This window comes from Podarcis gaigeae, assembly GCF_964106915.1.
Source record: "Podarcis gaigeae genome assembly, chromosome: 8".
Classification (NCBI taxonomy): Eukaryota; Metazoa; Chordata; class Lepidosauria; order Squamata; family Lacertidae; genus Podarcis; species Podarcis gaigeae.
Genome location: NC_139684.1, coordinates 71,169,940 through 71,188,157, shown reverse-complemented (window position 1 = coordinate 71,188,157; position 18,218 = coordinate 71,169,940). Strand labels below are relative to the sequence as shown.

The 18,218-nt window shown below is 50.2% G+C and overlaps 1 protein-coding gene across 2 annotated transcripts in view; it reads right to left on the bottom strand.

Moving 5' to 3' along the window:
* Window positions 1-2,563: 2,563 nt before the first annotated feature.
* KMT2B (lysine methyltransferase 2B) overlaps window positions 2,564-18,218 on the bottom strand; it is a 61,888-nt gene continuing 46,233 nt past the window's right edge. For both annotated transcript variants that reach the window (XM_083750591.1, XM_083750592.1), the window contains exons 23-37: window positions 17,859-18,017; window positions 17,512-17,632; window positions 16,579-16,657; window positions 12,780-12,940; window positions 11,804-12,019; window positions 9,110-10,634; window positions 8,851-8,946; window positions 8,655-8,761; window positions 7,523-7,660; window positions 6,791-6,865; window positions 6,129-6,306; window positions 5,238-5,345; window positions 4,228-4,311; window positions 3,895-4,024; window positions 2,564-3,459 (exon numbers count right to left, since the gene is read on the bottom strand). In XM_083750591.1, the coding sequence (XP_083606717.1) occupies window positions 3,184-3,459; window positions 3,895-4,024; window positions 4,228-4,311; window positions 5,238-5,345; window positions 6,129-6,306; window positions 6,791-6,865; window positions 7,523-7,660; window positions 8,655-8,761; window positions 8,851-8,946; window positions 9,110-10,634; window positions 11,804-12,019; window positions 12,780-12,940; window positions 16,579-16,657; window positions 17,512-17,632; window positions 17,859-18,017 (3,453 nt within the window). In that variant the 3' untranslated portion in view covers window positions 2,564-3,183. The remainder of the gene's footprint in view (window positions 3,460-3,894; window positions 4,025-4,227; window positions 4,312-5,237; window positions 5,346-6,128; window positions 6,307-6,790; window positions 6,866-7,522; window positions 7,661-8,654; window positions 8,762-8,850; window positions 8,947-9,109; window positions 10,635-11,803; window positions 12,020-12,779; window positions 12,941-16,578; window positions 16,658-17,511; window positions 17,633-17,858; window positions 18,018-18,218) is intronic.

The following is an 18,218-nucleotide window of genomic DNA, read 5'->3' as shown; positions in this document are numbered from 1 at the left end:
CTCTCACCAAGCGCGGAGATAGGAAACGACTAGAGCAGCGCGACGAGTAGTCGATGGCGGGTATCGCTCGCTTGCTCTTTGGTTTGGTCCCCGCCGCACTCGAGAGAGCAAGGGTCCTTTTGATTTTTTTCTTGCCCCCCCACCCCCGAAAAAAATAATAACCCAGATTGCCGTTGGACTGCATTATCCCAGCTTGCAAGTAGGAAGGTAGGTGGGTGCAGGGGCGTGCTTGCGAGAAGGGTTACCTCGCGACAGCTTTGCCAGGAACGGCTTGGATTCGCTCCCCCCCACCCCAGCGCGAAGTCTTCGTTGACAAGAAGCGCCCCGCGGGTTGCACCAATTTCAATGTTCCTGTTTCCCTAAGGTCTTTGGTGGTGGGTGGGAATAAGCTTCTCCCTTAGATTTTTAAAGGGGGAAATACAACGGAGAGCTGTGCATTGGCATGCATAGGGAAAGGCACAAACCCTTGTGGAAATCAAACACAGTTTTTAGCCCTTCTCCAAAATAATTGTGATTGGAAGGGGGTGGGGAGCATTCCTAGCCCTGAGGTGGTGCCAAACGCTGAAACCTCCGGGGATGAATAAAAAGACAAGGGCCTTGAGGAGCAGACAGAGCCCCCTGAATCCAGTATCAAGGATCCCCTTGAGGGGCCCTCCATGGTGAAATCTATTGAATTCAGCACACCGTTGAAAGCAGGACTTTAAACTCCAGGGACCTGCATGCAGATGCATTGCGCTTTTCCTAAGGCTCACTTTTTAATATATATAAAAAAAAACCCTACACACAATAAGACCTGAGTTAATTAGAGCGCGAACTCTCATCTCTGCTGCTCATTTTTGCTTGAGGGAAAGCAGCCTGCTCAATTCCTAAATTTCCCTAGTTTGCAAGCTGCGGCATCCCGACCTCCGAAGAAGAGCTCACAGCATTCAGACACGACGCGTCTGTAATTTTAAGTCTACGGTTCAAAACAACGCCCTGCCGCAGCGCATGCTGGGATATACTTATTTGCGGGGGATAATAGGGAGCAGGAGGCAAGAGCTTGCTGGGAGTTGTAGTTCCTCAAAGCCCTACCAACCTTGCCAACAAAGGTCCGTATAGTTAAAGCTATGGTTTTCCCAGTAGTGATGTATGGAAGTGAGAGCTGGACCATAAAGAAGGCTGATCGCCAAAAAATTGATGCTTTTGAATTATGGTGCTGGAGGAGACTCTTGAGAGTCCCATGGACTGCAAGAAGAACAAACCTATCAATTCTGAAGGAAATCAGCCCTGAGTGCTCACTGGAAGGACAGATCGTGAAGCTGAAGCACCAATACTTTGGCCACCTCATGAGAAGAGAAGACTCCCTGGAAAAGACCCTGATGTTGGGAAAGATGGAGGGCACAAGGAAAAGGGGACGACAGAGGACGAGATGGTTGGACAGTGTTCTCGAAGCTACCAGCATGAGTCTGACCAAACTGTGGGAGGCAGTGGAAGACAGGAGTGCCTGGTGTGCTCTGGTCCAGGGGGTCATGAAGAGTCGGACACGACTAAACAACAACAAAGCCCTACTGCCTCAACCTACCAGATGGCGAAATAGCGACACGAGCAGCTCTTCCTTTCCGTATTTTGTGATTTTAAAGGTAAAATGCTGTGCAGGACCAAAGCTGCTTCTTGCTATGCCACGTTTTTGCCAACAAAGAGGAGGCGAAACCTGAACACCCATTGCCTTTTCTCCTGCTTCTGCCTCACAATCAGATTTCAGATAGGAAGTATGTTCCTGAGCATGTGTAAAGTGCACTTCCCCATAGACTTGCCACCTGCTCCTTATTGATGCACGTTAGATGCAAGGTGCATCATAATTTTGAGAATGAATTATACTACAAGCAAAGTATGGTTAAGGTAACATATCATTTTCTAAAGCTTCGCAGTTAAGTTCCTTATGAGGGACCTCTTTAGGGCGTAACCCTCATTCCCCACCCCACAGCCACACCAGGCATCAGACATTGGGCAGGGCCTGTTCCTTAACTACTTAACTCTCTCCCACACTCAATATCTAGAAAAGCAGCCTTTGTATCTGCCCCCCTCAATCTCTGTAGGGTACATTTTTGGCTGCTGGGCGTTTTTGTGGTGTTTTTGTGGCCTGCACAAAAGAGCCTCTCAGGCAAAATGGGGAGGTAGCCAATGAGATGGAGGTACCCGACCTGACTGTTCTAAGTGCTTTCTACGGGAACTCGGCAAACAAATAACATAAGGGGCTCTATAAATGGTTCTATTTTTATTTTCTTGGCCACTTTTCTGGAAAGGAGTAGGCCATTAGATATGGATCTATGTGGGCTCCACCATTAATGTGTGCAGTACAAACGCATAACCAACATGGGCAGTGCACCACTATATTTTTGGGGAGCTCATATGTAAAGCTCTGGAACATGTAAGACAGCCAGTGCCTTTGCATTTTGGAAGAGTTTTGATATGAAATCACTAGATGGTTGCTGTCTCCGTTTCCAGATGGATGGGCTTTGTTGTTTACACGCAAACACACTCCCCGCCCCCTCCTTCAGGCTGCAATGGAAGCCATGTGACAGTCTTGTGTCAAAATTGCGTTTTATTTAAAATTATACCAACAAGAATCCAACCCTTTACCATCTGAGTTGACTGAGCATCTTAAATAAAAAAGTGCATAGAAAATAAACAGGTTTAGAAATTTGTACAAATATTTACATCCTCCTGGGTTTGATGTTTTTTTTGTTTTTGTTTTTTAACTTTAAAACAGAAAGCCTTAGCAGGAAAGGAAAGAGAATCACAAAAGTTAGAAGTACAAAATTAAAGAAAAAGTTGTTCTCACCCCACAAGGGAGAGGGAAAGAAAATCAGGTCTACAAAGCAGACGGGCACAGATAAGGGATCAGGGGGGACTACCCTTCCCACTCTTGCCCCGTATCTCTGCTTGCCATAATTTCAAGCCACAGACAGGTCCACTGCCAAGAGAATCCCCTCTTCCCAGACAAAACGGGCATCACTGGGAGATGAACCATTTCCAAGCCTCAGGGAACCAAGGGGATGAGTCAGTCCTGCAGCAACCCACTGGGAAAGCTACAGTGAGGTGGGTAAGCTCCCGACATGCCTCTTGGTGTCCCCCCTCACTGACGCCAGGCTGGGAGAAAGGTACAGAGCTGAGGAATCTGGTCACGGGTCAAAAAAATGCCTCTCAGTTGAGAAAACGGCGGCAGCGCTTGGCCCCACAGTTGCAAGGGAGCTTGCTGCCAGCATCCTCAATGGGGAATTTGTAGTCGTAGGTGAGTTCTTCGCCCCGGAAGATGCGTCGCAGGGCAAAGATGACGATGTGCTTCTGGCCCTCCACGTGGATGACCCGTGAGTAGCAGTTGGGCTCGCAGGAGTGGTTGATGAAGCGGGCGGCGTTGCCGTGCATCGTGGCGTCCACCACGTCAAAGTCGTCAATGCGGAACATGTAGCAGCCTATGCCCTGTCGGAATGAGAAAAAGAGAGCTCAGATTAGTGAGACGATTTGGGGAGCCCAGCTCCTCCCTCCTCCACTGGTCCTGTTAACAATAATTGTTGTTGTTTATACCAGGCATAGGTAAATTCAGCCCTCCAGATGTTTTGGGACTACAACTCCCATCATCCCTGGCCACTGGTCCTGTTAGCTAGGGATGATGGGAGTTGTAGTCCCAAAAACATCTGGAGGGCCGAGTTTGCCTATGCCTGATTTATACCCTGTCCTCAACTCAGTCATGGGCTCCCCCCTCCCTTGACCATCAGCTCAGTTGGTAGAGCATGAGACTATCTCAGGGTCGTGGATTTGAGCCCCACGTTGGGCAAAAGATTCCTACATTGCAGGGGATTGGACCAGATGACCCTCAAGGTCCCTTCCAACTCTACACTTCTCTTGATTCAGTACCTTGCTGTCATAGTACTTTTCACGCTTGTCTGTCAACACCGAGCGGATCACAATGCCAGAGTATTCGATCACCATCTCGCCTGCATCAATATTCCGCTTGCAGAACAGGCCCCGGCCGTGGATGGCTGACCTGGAGTGGGGAGAAAGATACAGTTCAGCATTAAGAGAGTTAACAAGGCAGGCCAAAGATGGGCCAGCCACTGGGTACTCTGTTTCTTTTTCAGGTTCATCCTGGAGGCGAGCGTGGAGCAGGGCTGCTTCTCTGTACAAAGTGGCCTCTTTAGGAAGGCCATGGCCAAGGATTCAAACAAGCAGCAGCAGCTCCCTTGTTACCTGTACACGCCCACAGCTTCCTTGGAGGTTTTCTTCAGGTGCCGAAACCGCATGGCCATGGGTAGCTCCAGGCTGGTGGCTCGCCTAAGGAAGAAGTGGAGACCAGACTAGACTTAGAAGCTTCTGCCAAAAGAGAGTGTGGCTGCCTTGACAGTAAAAATAGATTCAAGATGGACAGATCCCGAGCAAGAATCACAAGGACGAAAATCAGATGTTTAGGGTGCAGCACGACAGTTTTAAAAGTGATGGAGAAGAAAACTTGAGTAGCAGCAGCACCACATCATGGCACAAATTGTGGGAATGGGCAGTAAAGTTTCCCTTCTGGAGGGAGGAATTCCTGAAACGTAGGAAACTGTCTTATGCACCAGTCCATTTAGCTCAATATTGCTCACACTGATTGGCAGCAGCTCTCCAGGATTTCAGAAAAGGTCTCTTCCCGCCCTAGCTGGAGATGCCTTGAGACTGAACTGGGGACCTGCATGCAAAACCGATGCTGTATCACTGAGCTATGGCCCTCCTCCTCTGCGGGGTATGTGAGCTCTCCTGTTTTTTGGGTCAATGCTAATTTGGGCTATTTGCTGCCTTCCTGAGTGTGCTCTCTGGTGCACAGAAGAGGACTGGGCTTCCTTGGCAGCAAAAAAAGCTGGTGCTGGAAAGCAGGTAATCACCTTTATTACATAAACCTGGCTAGAGAGCCGAAAGACAACTGACTACAAGCAAGCAATGCATTTTAATCATGTAGAAATGAGATCTGGGCAAGGAAACATGGGCCCCTATTTCTAAGTGCTTTGGAGAAAAACGATCCTCTTGGAAATTTTATAACTCATGAGCTTCACAGGCTGAAGAGGAGAAGGGTCTGTTTTTAAAAGCTTCCCTGGCAGTACACACAGCATGGGCGTTATCTAGTCAGATTCATATTACCAAATGCTGAGTTTTCACAGCCTACCCTATGAAGGGACAAAGTCAAGATTGACCAGTTTCAGGACAGCAGAAGCCAGGCGTATTCTTACCTGGTGGACTTGAGCTGCACTTCATCCTCCTCTTCGTCGTAAGGGCCTCCCTCAGGAAGCACACGATGTTGCGATGCCAGAAAGTTGAACATATCAAAAGTGCATTTCCTGCAAAAGAAGGGGAGGGCTGCCCATCTCAGAAGGCCTCTGGGTTCCCTGCTCTTCTCTCTTTTAAACACTATCTGTAACACTGTCTGCATTTCCACCTACTCCTTTTGCTGCAATACAACCCAGGCAAGCATGCAATTTAGGAATAAGGAGTGAATCGGTGACCCACCATATGTTTCTGGACTACAAATCCCATCAGCTGCAAATGACATGGGATCATGGGAACTGTAACGGATGGACTGGGCAGCCAAATTCTGCCCCAACTGGTCTCAATTATAGGTCATTCCTGTTTTGTGCAGATATTATTATTATTATTATTACTATTACTATTATTATTATTATTATTTGTCTGCATTTAAATTGTATGCATTTTGTATGCACTTTTGCAGTAGTTTCAGTGTGTAAAAATGCACAGAAATTCACATTTTATCTAAAAGAACACAAAATAAATATTTTGATTACTTTTTATTTTTTATTCAATTTCTATACCGCCCTATACCCATAGATCTCAGGGCAGTTCACAACAAATTATACAAATTAATGCATCTGTATCAATCTTTTCAATGCATTCATCTGTAAAATATGCATTTTGAACTCTTCTTTTACGTAAAATATATATGATTGCACACACCTTTTGCACACTGCAACTGACCTGCAAAACCCAGAGAGGTGTGTGATCCAACGGGTATATTGTAAACTGCCCCGTGATCCACGGATAAAGGGTGGTAGAGAAATTTGCAGTCCACTCCTACTCCCCAGAGGGAAAGCAAGGCCATTCCTCACCTGACGTAGACTTCTGCTCGGGCACAGCCATGAGGGTTGAGCGGAAGCTCCTCCTCCTCGCCTTCATGCTGGTGGTACCGGAACTTGTATTTGTGGCAGGCCTTGGCACCATACAGCTGTTCCACCAGAAAGATGACGGCATCGTGGTGCATCCCTAACAGCCGCACGCCGTTCATCCCTGCCAGGAAAGTCAATAATACCTAAAATTCAGCACCCAGTCACCCTTTCAGTGCAAGACAACCAGTCCTATCCCAAAGCCTCCGAAGAGCCCCAGAAACCTCCTCCCCAACACAAATCACGACATTTTGCTTTCTTGATGTACTTTTTCCAGCTTCTGATTTTCTACATCATCTGCTCTCTTATTTATTTGGAACCTCTGTACAGCTCCTAAGCTTATAGTCTTCCCTCTTTTGGAGCAGCTATTCTGGACAGTTTTCTGCTCCCAGAGATTGTTTCCCTTTCTGTTGTCTCTGGGCCTTGAACTGAAAAAACCAAAAGACTGGTAGGCAAGCCTGGGAGCTGTAAAGTAATTTCCAGCCAGAACAGAACAACCTATGAACCAAGTAAGAGTCCTGTCAGATCTGGCCTAAGGCCCTTCTAGTCCGACACCCACAGCAGCCAGCCAGATGCCCATCGGAAGCCTTCAAACAGGACCTTATTACCTGCAAAGGAGAGGTGCTTGAGCCGGGCATTGGTGCGGGCCTCCTGAATCTTCTCAATCACTGCTTTCCAGGCACCTAAATATGGAGAAGGCAACCGTAATTTACTCTGTAAGAGGCAGGCATCTGACCCAAAGCAAAATAATTATCAGAAGGGTATCATTGGGTAAAGGAGGTCCAAGGTGCTGCTGTTCCACAGAGTCTCTTATGGCTTCCCTGAGCAAGGCATAACACAATTCCTGCTTGTACCCAGGAGAAAAACAATCTCCCAGTTGTCTGTGGAGTGTGTCCCTCTTTCCAGCAGCATCAGCAGCACAACAACTACAGTGGTGCCTCGCAAGACGAAATTAATCCATTCCGTGATTCTCTTCGTCTAGCGGTTTTTTCGTCTTGTGAAGCAAGCCCATTGACAGCTTAGCGGATTAGCGCTATTAGCGGTCTAGCGGCTTTTAGCGATCAGCTGAGAAGCGGCTTATCAGCGGAACAGCTGATAAGCGGCTTAGCGCTTAGGGAAAGGGCAGAAAAAAGCGAGAAAAAAACGCGGGAACTCGCAACATTTTTTCGTCTTGCGAAGCAACCCCATAGAGAAATTCGTTTAGCGAAGCGCCTCCAAAAACGGAAAACCCTTTCGTCTAGCGGGTTTTTCGTCTTGCGAGGCACCACTGTATAGCCAGCCAGCTGAGAGACTAGAGGTTCAAAGGAACGTTACCACCGATGCGATTCTCTTCCCCTCACCATCTATGCTGTCAGCCTGCACATTGAAGCCGTCCTCGCTGGTGATCTCAAAGCACAGGTGGGGCTGCGTTTTGCGGGGCATCTCATTCTCTTTGTCCTCCTGCTTCAGATTGTCCTCGTCTGAGCTGGAGAGATCCCCTGGGAGGGGAGAAAAAGGGGGGGAGCAGGAGGCACAGGCGTATTAGCTCTGCTGTCGTGGAGTCATCATCTGTGGGAAAGGGCTTAATTCACAGGAAGGAATAGACTTACAGCAGGGTTAAAATAAAAACCTAAGCTCACAAAGCAGAGACCTGTCAGGTCCAGGATTCACTTTCTGAACTCTGGTATGCAGGCTGGAACACTGCAGTCCGTATCCTTAGTCACATTTAAGAGTAGCCCCATTGAAATTAATGTACATGACTAGACAGATCCGTTCATTGTGAAGGGTCTACATTGAGCAGAGCTTGGATACAACCCACTTTCTGTATAGAAACTGATTTACAGCATTCTCCCAGAGCAGCTTACAAAACGCAACTGTGTATATATAACACCATTTATCTTATTTTTATTTATTGCACAAATTTATATACTGCTTAACATAAAACGCACCAGAGCCACGTACCACATAACAAATATAAAATTGAGAATAAAATTATATTATACCGAACAATGGTGCAGACAGCTGGGGAGGGATTTCACACCAGAGAAACCTGGTGTTGGGATTAGGGATACACATCTCTAAAGGGAACTTGAAAGGGGTAGCTGCCCACACCATTAAAAACAAATGAACAAGAGATACATAGCTGCTTAATGCTTTATTATATTTCTATCTTGTCTCTTTCTTCAAGTTCGTCCCACCCCCAATCTCCACAACTACCCTGTGAGGTAGGTTAGGGTGAGAGAGAATGACTTGCAGCAAGTTACAGGGATGAGTGAGGATTTGAACTCAAATCTCCCTGGTCTTAATCCAACACACTCAACTGCCATACCACCCTGGCTCTTAGTACCACGTGCACAGTGATTTGCCCCATAAAGCAAATGTGGACATTTAATCCCTGGTTCTGTACGCCCGGAGCCAGCCCACAGCCTCCCAGCTCAGTACCAACCACCCTTATTTCGAAGGCAGAGCGGGGCAGGCAAGACACCCCAGTACCTGCATATCTATGCCAGACTGGCTCCAACAGAGCCTCTTGGTTTGGTTCCGGCGTTCCAGGATGGGAATGTAACGCTGCGAGGGAGGGCGAATGGTCCATCGGAGACCTGCGGGGGCATGAAAGAAAGAAGGGCTGCTTTAAAAACCCTGCGGCAGGCAGGGAACAGGATCCCGCAGCCTCCAACCACACACTCACAGCTCACGCTCGCCGACAGCGCCTGCCTCCTCTTTGAGCGCATCCAGGTCAAGGACGCCCTTGGCTGTGGGGGTCTTCATCCGCACCCTTCCCATGCTGCAGGGGAAGGAGGTCTTATGAACACGGGCACAAACAAAACACACAGCTTGGGGGCTACCCAGAAGAATCCAGAGAAGCCATGCTTGGCCTGAAGTACAAACCCACAAAAGACCACTCCTTCTCCTTAGCCCTCCCATGCTTAACGCATGCTTGCGCTTACCCTGAGCCCGCCGTGCTGCCAGAAATGCAGTTATTCACCAAGTGATCTGGCGTGACGGTGGGCGACACGGGCAGCGGCTCCTCTTCGTTGGCGCCGTCCACCTTGGCCTTCTTGAGAGGCATGCTTCCGACAAAGGTGGAGACCCTCTTGACCCGGATGGCCGGCCGGGGCCCCGGCAAGGACACCAAGCCGGGGATGCTGAGCACGCCAGAATTCACAGCCACTGGCTGAAGTAGACACGTCTGTGGGATTCCCAGCGAGGGCGTCACCAGAGCTGGAGTGCCCAGTGCCAGCTGGCCCCCTCCGACGGCCTGAGGGGCGGCGCCCACGACGTTCATCATGGGCACCATGCTGAGCACCGGGCCCCGGATGGTCCACGTGGGCAAAGGGCTGGAGGTGAGGCCCAGGGGCGCTCGCAATATGACTGTGCCAAGGTTGGGCACGGGCGCAGGAGGTGGCGGCGCTGGGCTTGGCACGGCCTTGCAGCCGGAGGCCTGCTCCCCGTCCGGGGTGCTCAAGGCGCCTTCCTCCCCCTGCACTTTCATGCACACTTGTCCCAGCTTGTTCACGAGGATGATTCTGGAGCCGGGCAGCTGCCCCTCGGGTCCCAGCAGTTTGACCTCAGCGGTGCCTGGCACCTGGGCACAAGCCAGGGTCGGGGCCAGGTCTGGAGCGGGGCTGGGGCGGGCTGCCTCGGTGCCGTTGAGGCTGGCAGAGGTAGGGGGTGCTGGTGGCAGCGAGGCTGCCTGGTTGAGGCAGGAGGAGAGCGGCGCCTTGCTCTCCGGCGTGTCCATATTCTTCAGGACGAAGTCCACAATGTCCGAGGGCAGGTCCTCCGGCGCAGGAGCAGGGCCAGCCAGCTCCCGTTCGACTCTGGGCTCCGCTTGCTTGCCCTTGGCCGGAGGGTGGCCCCCTGCCCCATCCGCCTCGCTGTCGGTCCCGTCGTCAATGCCGTCCAGCTGGTGGATGTGGGGCAGAGGGAGGTCCAGTGGGTACGGAGGCAGGGGCGGCTCCCGGGTGACCACCGTGCGGGGGAAGCGGAAGTAGCGGCTGGCCTCCCCTTCCTCCTCGCTCTCGCCGTCGCCCAGGCCGTCCAGCTGGGGCAGCTCCAGGCTGGGCGAGGGGCAGGCTCGCGGCACGCCCAGCTCCTCCTCCTGGAAAGGCTCGTCCAGGAGGCTGTCGTCAAACTCCAGGTCGGAGACGTTGAGCTCGAAAGCCAGCTCTGGCGGGACGGGTGGGGGCGAGGGAGGGGGTGAGGTAGGTAGGGGGCGCTGCCCGTCAGAGGTAGAAGTATGCCTGAAGCCGCTCCCCGCCAGGGGGTTGTCCAGGAGAGGCGGCATGGCCCTGAGAGAGGAGCTGGGGGGACTAGTCCTGTTGCTAGCAGCGGCTTGCGGCGGGAGGGGGGAGCGGCGGGCGTGGGGGACGCTGCTGGGAGACAGGGGGCTGAGGCGCTGCGTGCGGCGTGGAGGGGGAAAGTCGGGGTCGCCCACCGTCAAGATGTGGTGGGACATGGATGATGCGCTCCCTGTGGTGGAGGGAACAGGAAGAGCATGTCAACAGGGGGTGGGAAGCAAAACAGGCAGATGCACAAATGCACTAGCCACACAGGGAACAACTCGCCTCCCCCCCCCCCCAATGAGATAACTTGCAACTTTTTAGGAACCTAGTAGACAGCGGCTTCCTATGTTTGGAGTCAGAGCACTGTGTCCGTCTAGCTCAGTATTGGGATGGGGAAGGCCGGGGGTCTGAATGCCACCTTCCAGGCCTCTCTCTCTGGCTCTGGGAACACTCCTCCGGCAACACATGGATGGCCATTTGTCATGGATGTAGGGGGTTGGACTTGATGACCCTCGGGGTCCCCTTTCAACACTACAATTCTATCGCTGGCCCCATTCCACACCCAGAGTGCTTTTGCCCAGCTGGAATGTGCCCTTAGACTCTGGTAAGGCCTCTGGATAGAAAGAGGTGTTTGTGTATGTAGAAACCGGCCTACCGGACAAAGGCAAAATTGCTCTGCCCATATTTGCCTCTGCCCCCCAACCCCAGTTGTGTGGTCTTCGGAAAGTTGCTCAGAAAGGAATGCAGCCATTGCAGTTCCTCACCCCTGGTCTACGCTGACTGGCCAGGGCTTCCCAGGGTCTACCTCAAACACCCTCTCTATCAGCCAGCCACTCAGACACAACAATATCACAACCCACATGCAAAGGAATGCAGCAGAGCACAGGCGTGTCAGAACCTCTCCCCATCTCTGATCACCAATGGGCTCATGCCCCATTCTCCCTGCACTCGCTAATGCTCCTCTCCTGCTTCTCCTGTTCCATTAGCCTTGTTTCAAAGCAAGAAGGGAGAAAGGTTGTTTTCTGCTGCTCCAGAGAAGCGGACATGGAGCAATGGATCCAAACTACAAGAAAGAAGATTCCACCTAAACATTAGGAAGAACTTCCTGAATTTGCTGCCAAGGAGTGTGGTGGAGTCTCCTTCTTTGGAGGTCTTTAAGCAGAGGCTTGACAACCATATGTCAGGAGTGCTCTGATGGCGTTTCCTGCTTGGCAGAGGGTTGGACTCGATGGACCTTGTGGTCTCTTCCAACTCTATGATTCTATGATTCTAAGTGGCCCTGGAGCATCCAGCTGCTGGCCTCCGTTTCAGACCCTCTTGTCTCTGTGCTGCCTACGTGGCCTTGAAGCTACTCACCAGGAGAAGGCAGCGGGCGGGATGACACCCCACTTATGGGTCGTCGAGTAGGGGAGTAGTTGGGCACTTTGATGCGAGCTCCAGTGAGAGACCTGTGTTTGGAGGCCGCAGACTCCGGGGGTGGCAGAGGCCCTGGGTTCTGCGCGGGGGAGTGGCGCTCCAGCGACGGCAGTGGAGGGGGCACATCCTGAAGGTGCTCGTTCCCAAGTTTAGGATCTGAAAACATGAAAAGGCACATGACAAGAGACCAAGCATGGCAATAGCAGCGCCCAGAAGCCGGCAACCCTTACTGTGGGCTTTGTGCTGAGAAAAGACAGCACAGAACCAAGAAAACTGCCTTATTCCAGAACAGATTATTTGCCCATTTGGTCTACATGGGCTGAAGACCTGTACTCTTATATACATTTGCTCTTATTTTTCTCTCCCAGCACTCCCCCCCCCCCCACTTATGGGAGTTGGAGCCCATAAACTTTGAAGGGCGACAGGCCCCAACCCAAACCTTGGTTCTCAAACAAAATGCGTTCTGGGAGTCCGTTCAAAAACCAAGGCGCGGCTTCTGATTGGCTGCAGGAGCTTCCTGCACTCAATCAGAAGCCGTGCCGGATGTTCGGCTTCCGAAAATCATTCGAAAACTGGAACAATCACTTCCAGTTTTTGACCGTTCGGGAGCCGAAACGTACAAGTTCCAAGGCATTTGGCAACCAAGGTATGACTGTATTCTGGTTTTGAGCAGAAAGGATGGACTAGTAAACTCCAATAAAGGGTGGTTATTTGCCCCAGAGAAGTAGCTTAACCAGTAAACTGGCTTAAAGGGTTTGACTTTAAACCTCTTTGTCAGGCCAAGCTGGATGCAGAGAGTCCCCCCACAACATGCAAGTGGGCAGGAAAACTTATCGCCACCCTGACTTCCTACTGCAGATGGAGAGGATGATGGTATCCAAAAGCCAGCCCAGCTGCACATCCCAGATCCCCTTACCTGCAGGGGCAGCTGGGCTGTGCACTATCGTGTGGTTCTCCTCCTGCACTCCCGAGGCATCAGGCTCCTCTTGACTCAGCTTCGGCCGGTACTCCAGGACGCGACACTTGTACCAGCACTGCTTGCGGGCGTCCACCGTGCTCCAATAAATACGGGAACACCTGGGGGGTGGAAGGAACACAAAGGCAGTCTCATCAGAATTGCCTTCTAGCTGCCATGGGGCTCTTTGCTCAAAGCAGTGGCGCAGGATTGCTGGGAAGAAAGCAAGGAGTCTAACAGTAAGTGGAACCAATGATTGGCAGAGCCAACTAAGTTTTGCACCCGCCCCTACTTAGTTGTACATGGGTAACGCCGAGGCAAAGGTGCAAGTAGCAAGACAGCCAGAGCCACCCTTTGGACTGGTTGCAAGTAAGGCCACAGGTGGGCTAGGAGACCTCAAGGTGAAGGTTGGCGAGGCAGTGCCCCATTTGCCCCAATGGACCAGCCCCCATTGCAACCAAGTGGCCACCTATCCTTGGTGGCAAATGCCTAGCAGTTAGGGCATTTGAATTAAGGATGGGGAACCTGTGGCCCTCCAGAAGCTATTGAACTACAACACCCATCATCCTTGACCACTGGCCACGCTGGCTGGGGATGATAGGAGTTGGAGCCTGACCTCACAGATGAGGCCACAGGTTCTCCATTCTTTGGGTAGGGCCTTTAGATGGTTCACCATGGGTGGAGCAGATTATCCATAAACAGGTAACAAGGTTTTGCAAAACCGATTTGTGAATGTTTGTTGGCACATTCCAGCAGATAATTCAGCCTTCTCCAACCCGATGGGCTCCAGATGTTTCAGAAGGCATGTCTTTCAGCTGTGCTGGTCAGGGACTGATAGGAGTTGGTCTAAAACATCCGGCAACCACCAGTTTGGGGAAGGCAGGAAGAGAGAGAACAATTCACACAACTTCAGAGAAGAAGAAAAAGAACTTCTCTCATTTCTGCATCCCTGACCAGCAGAGAGGAAGCAAGCATCAGAGATTTTCATGTGACATTTGATTTGCTTTTGCCAGATGGACGCCAAGTGCAGTTCCAGAAAGCAAACATTTAAATAGCCAGAGGGAAGAAAAGGCACACAACCAGGAAAACATTTTCAGAGGCTGTGTAAAGAGCAGCTATCTTTGTGCATCACAGTCCACAACTGCAGGGCACTGGCATAATGAGAATGGCTGTCAACCTTCATATGAACACCTCAGAAGTGGAAGCAGACATGTTGGCACCCAGGCCTCAGGTAGAGACATGCATTGCCCTTTTAAAGAAAGGGAAAGTGATACCTGCTGAAAAACAAGTTTCCCAGGTTGTGTGTGCTACTGCAGAAGATCGCAAGGATCTTTTGTCCTTTGTCAAAAGCAGGGAAACTCTTCCCAAGTCTGGCAAAATCCTGCAGAATTAAATGGGAGACACTTCCATGGCTCTTGCTGGACAGAACACAGCAAGAAGCAAATGAGAGAGGACTGTGGAGAGGGCAAAGGAGAAAGGCGGCTTTCTGGTTCTGGTTGTTATGGAGCTTTTAAAGAATCTACATGGCAGCTGATCAAACCAAGGCCCATCCTTCTGCACAGTTGCAAGAGTGGATTCTGACAGCTGGGGAATATGCTGAGTGCCAATGTGATGTGATGACTATAGAGTTTTGGGTCTAGGACCTTGCCGACCAGAGTACAAATCTCCACTAGGCCATGAAGCTCACTGGGTGTCTCCAACTCCCACTCAAATCTACTTCAGAGAGTTGTCGTGAGGATAAAAAGGAGAACCATGTCCTCCAAGTTGAGCTCTCTAGAGAAAAGTTGGGGAATAAATGTTGCAACAGCAAATTTAAAAGATGTTAGCTATTTAGAAGCTTTCTGGGTAGGACCTGAAAGCCAGCCGTCACCAACGCCCAGCATCTGGCTGGGAGATATAGTTAAAAACATCTGGAGGGCAGCAGCTTGGCAAAGGCTGCTGTGACCCATGTACTGCATTATGCTACAAATCTCGTATGTCGTTACAGGTGACTACGCAATATCTGATTGGCTGCTGTGAGATGCAGAGCATCCTGAACTGCATCCTACACAGCCCTCATTCACATCAAGGGGGGGGGACACAGATCATTTACAAGCATTTTCCAATTGGTAAAATTTAAAAAATGGGAGGGAAGGAAAAGAGTGGTTGCATATAATCCCCCATGCCATGTGTGCAGATACCTAAACACACCACACTGTGCATTAATCCACTTGGAATAATGACCACACTCTGGTTTCACACTCGCCATCACCGTAGCAGGTGATGCTTTAACCATAAGAAACGTGCTGAAAGCTCCCAAGGAGATGAGGAGGATAAAGTCCCTCCCTTCTCTTGAGCCACCCTGCCAAGAGGATGGCGTAAATGGTAGAAGAAGAAGAAGAAGAGTTTGGATTTGATATCCCGCCTTTCACTCCCTTTAAGGAGTCTCAAAGCGGCTAACATTCTCCTTTCCCTTCCTCCCCCACAACAAACACTCTGTGAGGTGAGTGGGGCTGAGAGACTTCAAGGAAGTGTGACTGGCCCAAGGTCACCCAGAAGCTGCATGTGGAGGAGCGGAGACGCGAACCCGGTTACCCAGGATTACGAGACTACCGCTCTTAACCACTACACCACACTGGCTCTCGCAATGGTAAGCTAATCCATGCTAAGATAGTATCTGCTTCAGCATCTATTCAGTAGAATCCTTCATGCCAGATAAAATGAATGGGTTTAGACTAAAATAAGGATCGAAATGATTTTTTAAAACATGTATTTCTATTATTTCACTAGCCCGTAATTATTATAAATGGGAAACAGTATGACAATCCTTTTAAGGAAGGCAAATGGTGGGCAATTTTTCCTCTGGAGAGGTTACTTGAGGGATGCAGAGTGCTGCAAACATCCGCACAGCAGCAACCACAGTGGAAAAGTTTTCTGATACCATTAATTTAATACTGTATTAAGAGAAGAGCGACATTAACACACACCTCCCTTCCTATTAAACACTCAAAATGTTCAGTACATAAACCACCAAGGGATGCTTCAGACACAAAGTGCATTTTCAATTCTTGAGTGTCTCTCTCAAGATCCATCCATACCCAAATATGTGGAGTGTGAATGCAACAAACCAGTGCTTGCAAAAGCAGGCACCACACAGGTAAGATCCAGGAGCCAGGACTGAGTGCAGCTCCCTGGAAAGAGTGCAATTAGCTTCAACGGTGTGGACAGTCAATGCAGCAGCCCATCTAAAGGCCACCCAGGACACCTAAGCCCTTTTTCACATGGGTGAAATCCAGGATTCCTGGGCACACAGTGAATGCAGCCGGATCTACTTCCACGTGTTGAGTGCTCTTGGATTTTGACTGCCTAAAAAGGAGCTCAGGGTCTTTCGACCTCATAATCAAATGCAATAGGCATGCATTGTTTGCTCAGTAAATGTGATTTTAGTATGATCAGAGGAAAACATGGTCTCAATGCGATTTTGGAAACTGGGTCTTTGCTCTTCCTAATTGACCAAATCAGAGCTGAAGGAACGGCCCCAAATGCTGTGAGGACTCCTAAAGCTGGCAGAGAATTTTGAAGCAGTGTTGCACAGAAGCAGTTGCCCAGTCCTTTTCTTCTGGGTACCCCCTGCCAAAAGCCATCTCGTATCCATACACGCCCCCCCCCCCAATAATGGCTCCCCTGGTGACGATCCTCAGGACAGCTAGCATGGGATTGTTCTTCCTTTGTCACTTAAGGTGGGTGTGAGGCTGCTACCAACTTTAATGCGGATACTCACTGGTAGCCTACGGGAAAGAGGCGTCCCTCGCACTCCGACAGATCTGTCAGCATCCCCAAGCTGTCGATCTTCATGGAGCCTGGAAGCAGAAACACACTGAGCAAAGAGCCAGAAACAGAGCAAAAATGAGGGTAACGGAAAGGCAGTTGCCTCAGGATGTGGGTTAGAGAGGCTATTACGGATGGCAGAGCATGAGAGAGAGAAAAACCTATCAGACCTAATGGATACAATCCACTGGAGAGAGTTCTGCTGCAGAAGCCTCTGTTTCAACAGAGTTTGTACCTGAGGGTGTCCCAATGGACGGCATCCCATGGTAATTAGTGCATGAACAAAGGGAAAGGATAAAGAATAGTTGCTTAGATTTTCTGCCTTTTAGGCACCTCTGGAGAGGCTAAATGAGGGCATCCTACACTCTGTCTACAAGGGAACCAAGAAAGTTAGTTTCTGGGTTCCCAGAATGGGCCTAGCCAAGATGCAGGAACTCAAGGTGTAGGCACACAGACAGGGGTTGGCTTAGTCGGCATTGACACTATGGGAAAGGATGCAATCTAAGATATAGTTCAGAGGGGACAAATGTTTCTCCACCCCAATGGTTTCGGAGTTTACTTTTTCCCTTGTAGTCGAGGCCCTCCCTCTCTCTCTCTCCCTGCTCCCATTAAGTATTAACAACAAGCTTATTTGCTGGTATTTGAGATAACCAGCGCAGACACTGCCAGAACAGAGCCGTGACAGATACAAGGAGCAAAGAGCGGTGATGAATCCATTTCCAGTTGCAGATCCTTCCGCTCCATTCTGAAGCAAGCTGGTCCCTCCTATTCCCTGCATGTTCAACTGCAGAACTACCCACTTGCTAGAGGAGAAAATCCCATCTACTCTGGACCACAGTGTTTGCATAGCAAAGTGCTGCTCTCCTGCCCTGTCCCCATATATTACCTATCATCATGTTGATGGTGTCTGGCTCCAGGCCCACCATGAACTTCCTCTTAAAGCTGATGCCCTCGAAGTCAACGTAGACGCGGCGCAAGACATCAAACCCATCTTCAGCAACTATCTCCTAAAAAGGCAGACAACATGGCCAAGGGACCCTCTTAAATTCAATTTGCAGTGACCAAGCATCAGAAGACAAAACTCTGCAAAATTACATGTATGTATGTTTGGGCTGCTGGGGGGACAACGACATAACTCTGGTTTTCAAGATGCCAGGCCTAACAGAACTGTCCCACCCACGACCCACTCATCCCAGAGGCGACAGGAAGCCTGATGGTGCCCTCCCCACTTACCGTCCCATCCAGGAGGTCAACGTGCTTCTGGCAGAAGACTTTCTTGTCATCCTGGAAGGTGCACTGGCAGAGGCGAGCACACATGAAGTGGTAGTTGCTGATGCATGCGGAGAGGCAGCAGCCAACTGTGGCCCCCGTACGTTGACAGTGTTCGCAGCGCTAAGGGGGGGGGGGAGACAGGTATGTCAAAGGTGTGGAAGGAACGCCACTGCAGCAGGGCAAGGGATAAAGTGTGTGGCACTAAGCAAAGACGCAGAGGGCCAAAATGTCCCCAAGGAGCAAAATCATCAGTCTGCATTCATTTCTGACCAAGATGTAATTTGGGGAGGGCATTTATACACACATTATAGAGACAAACAT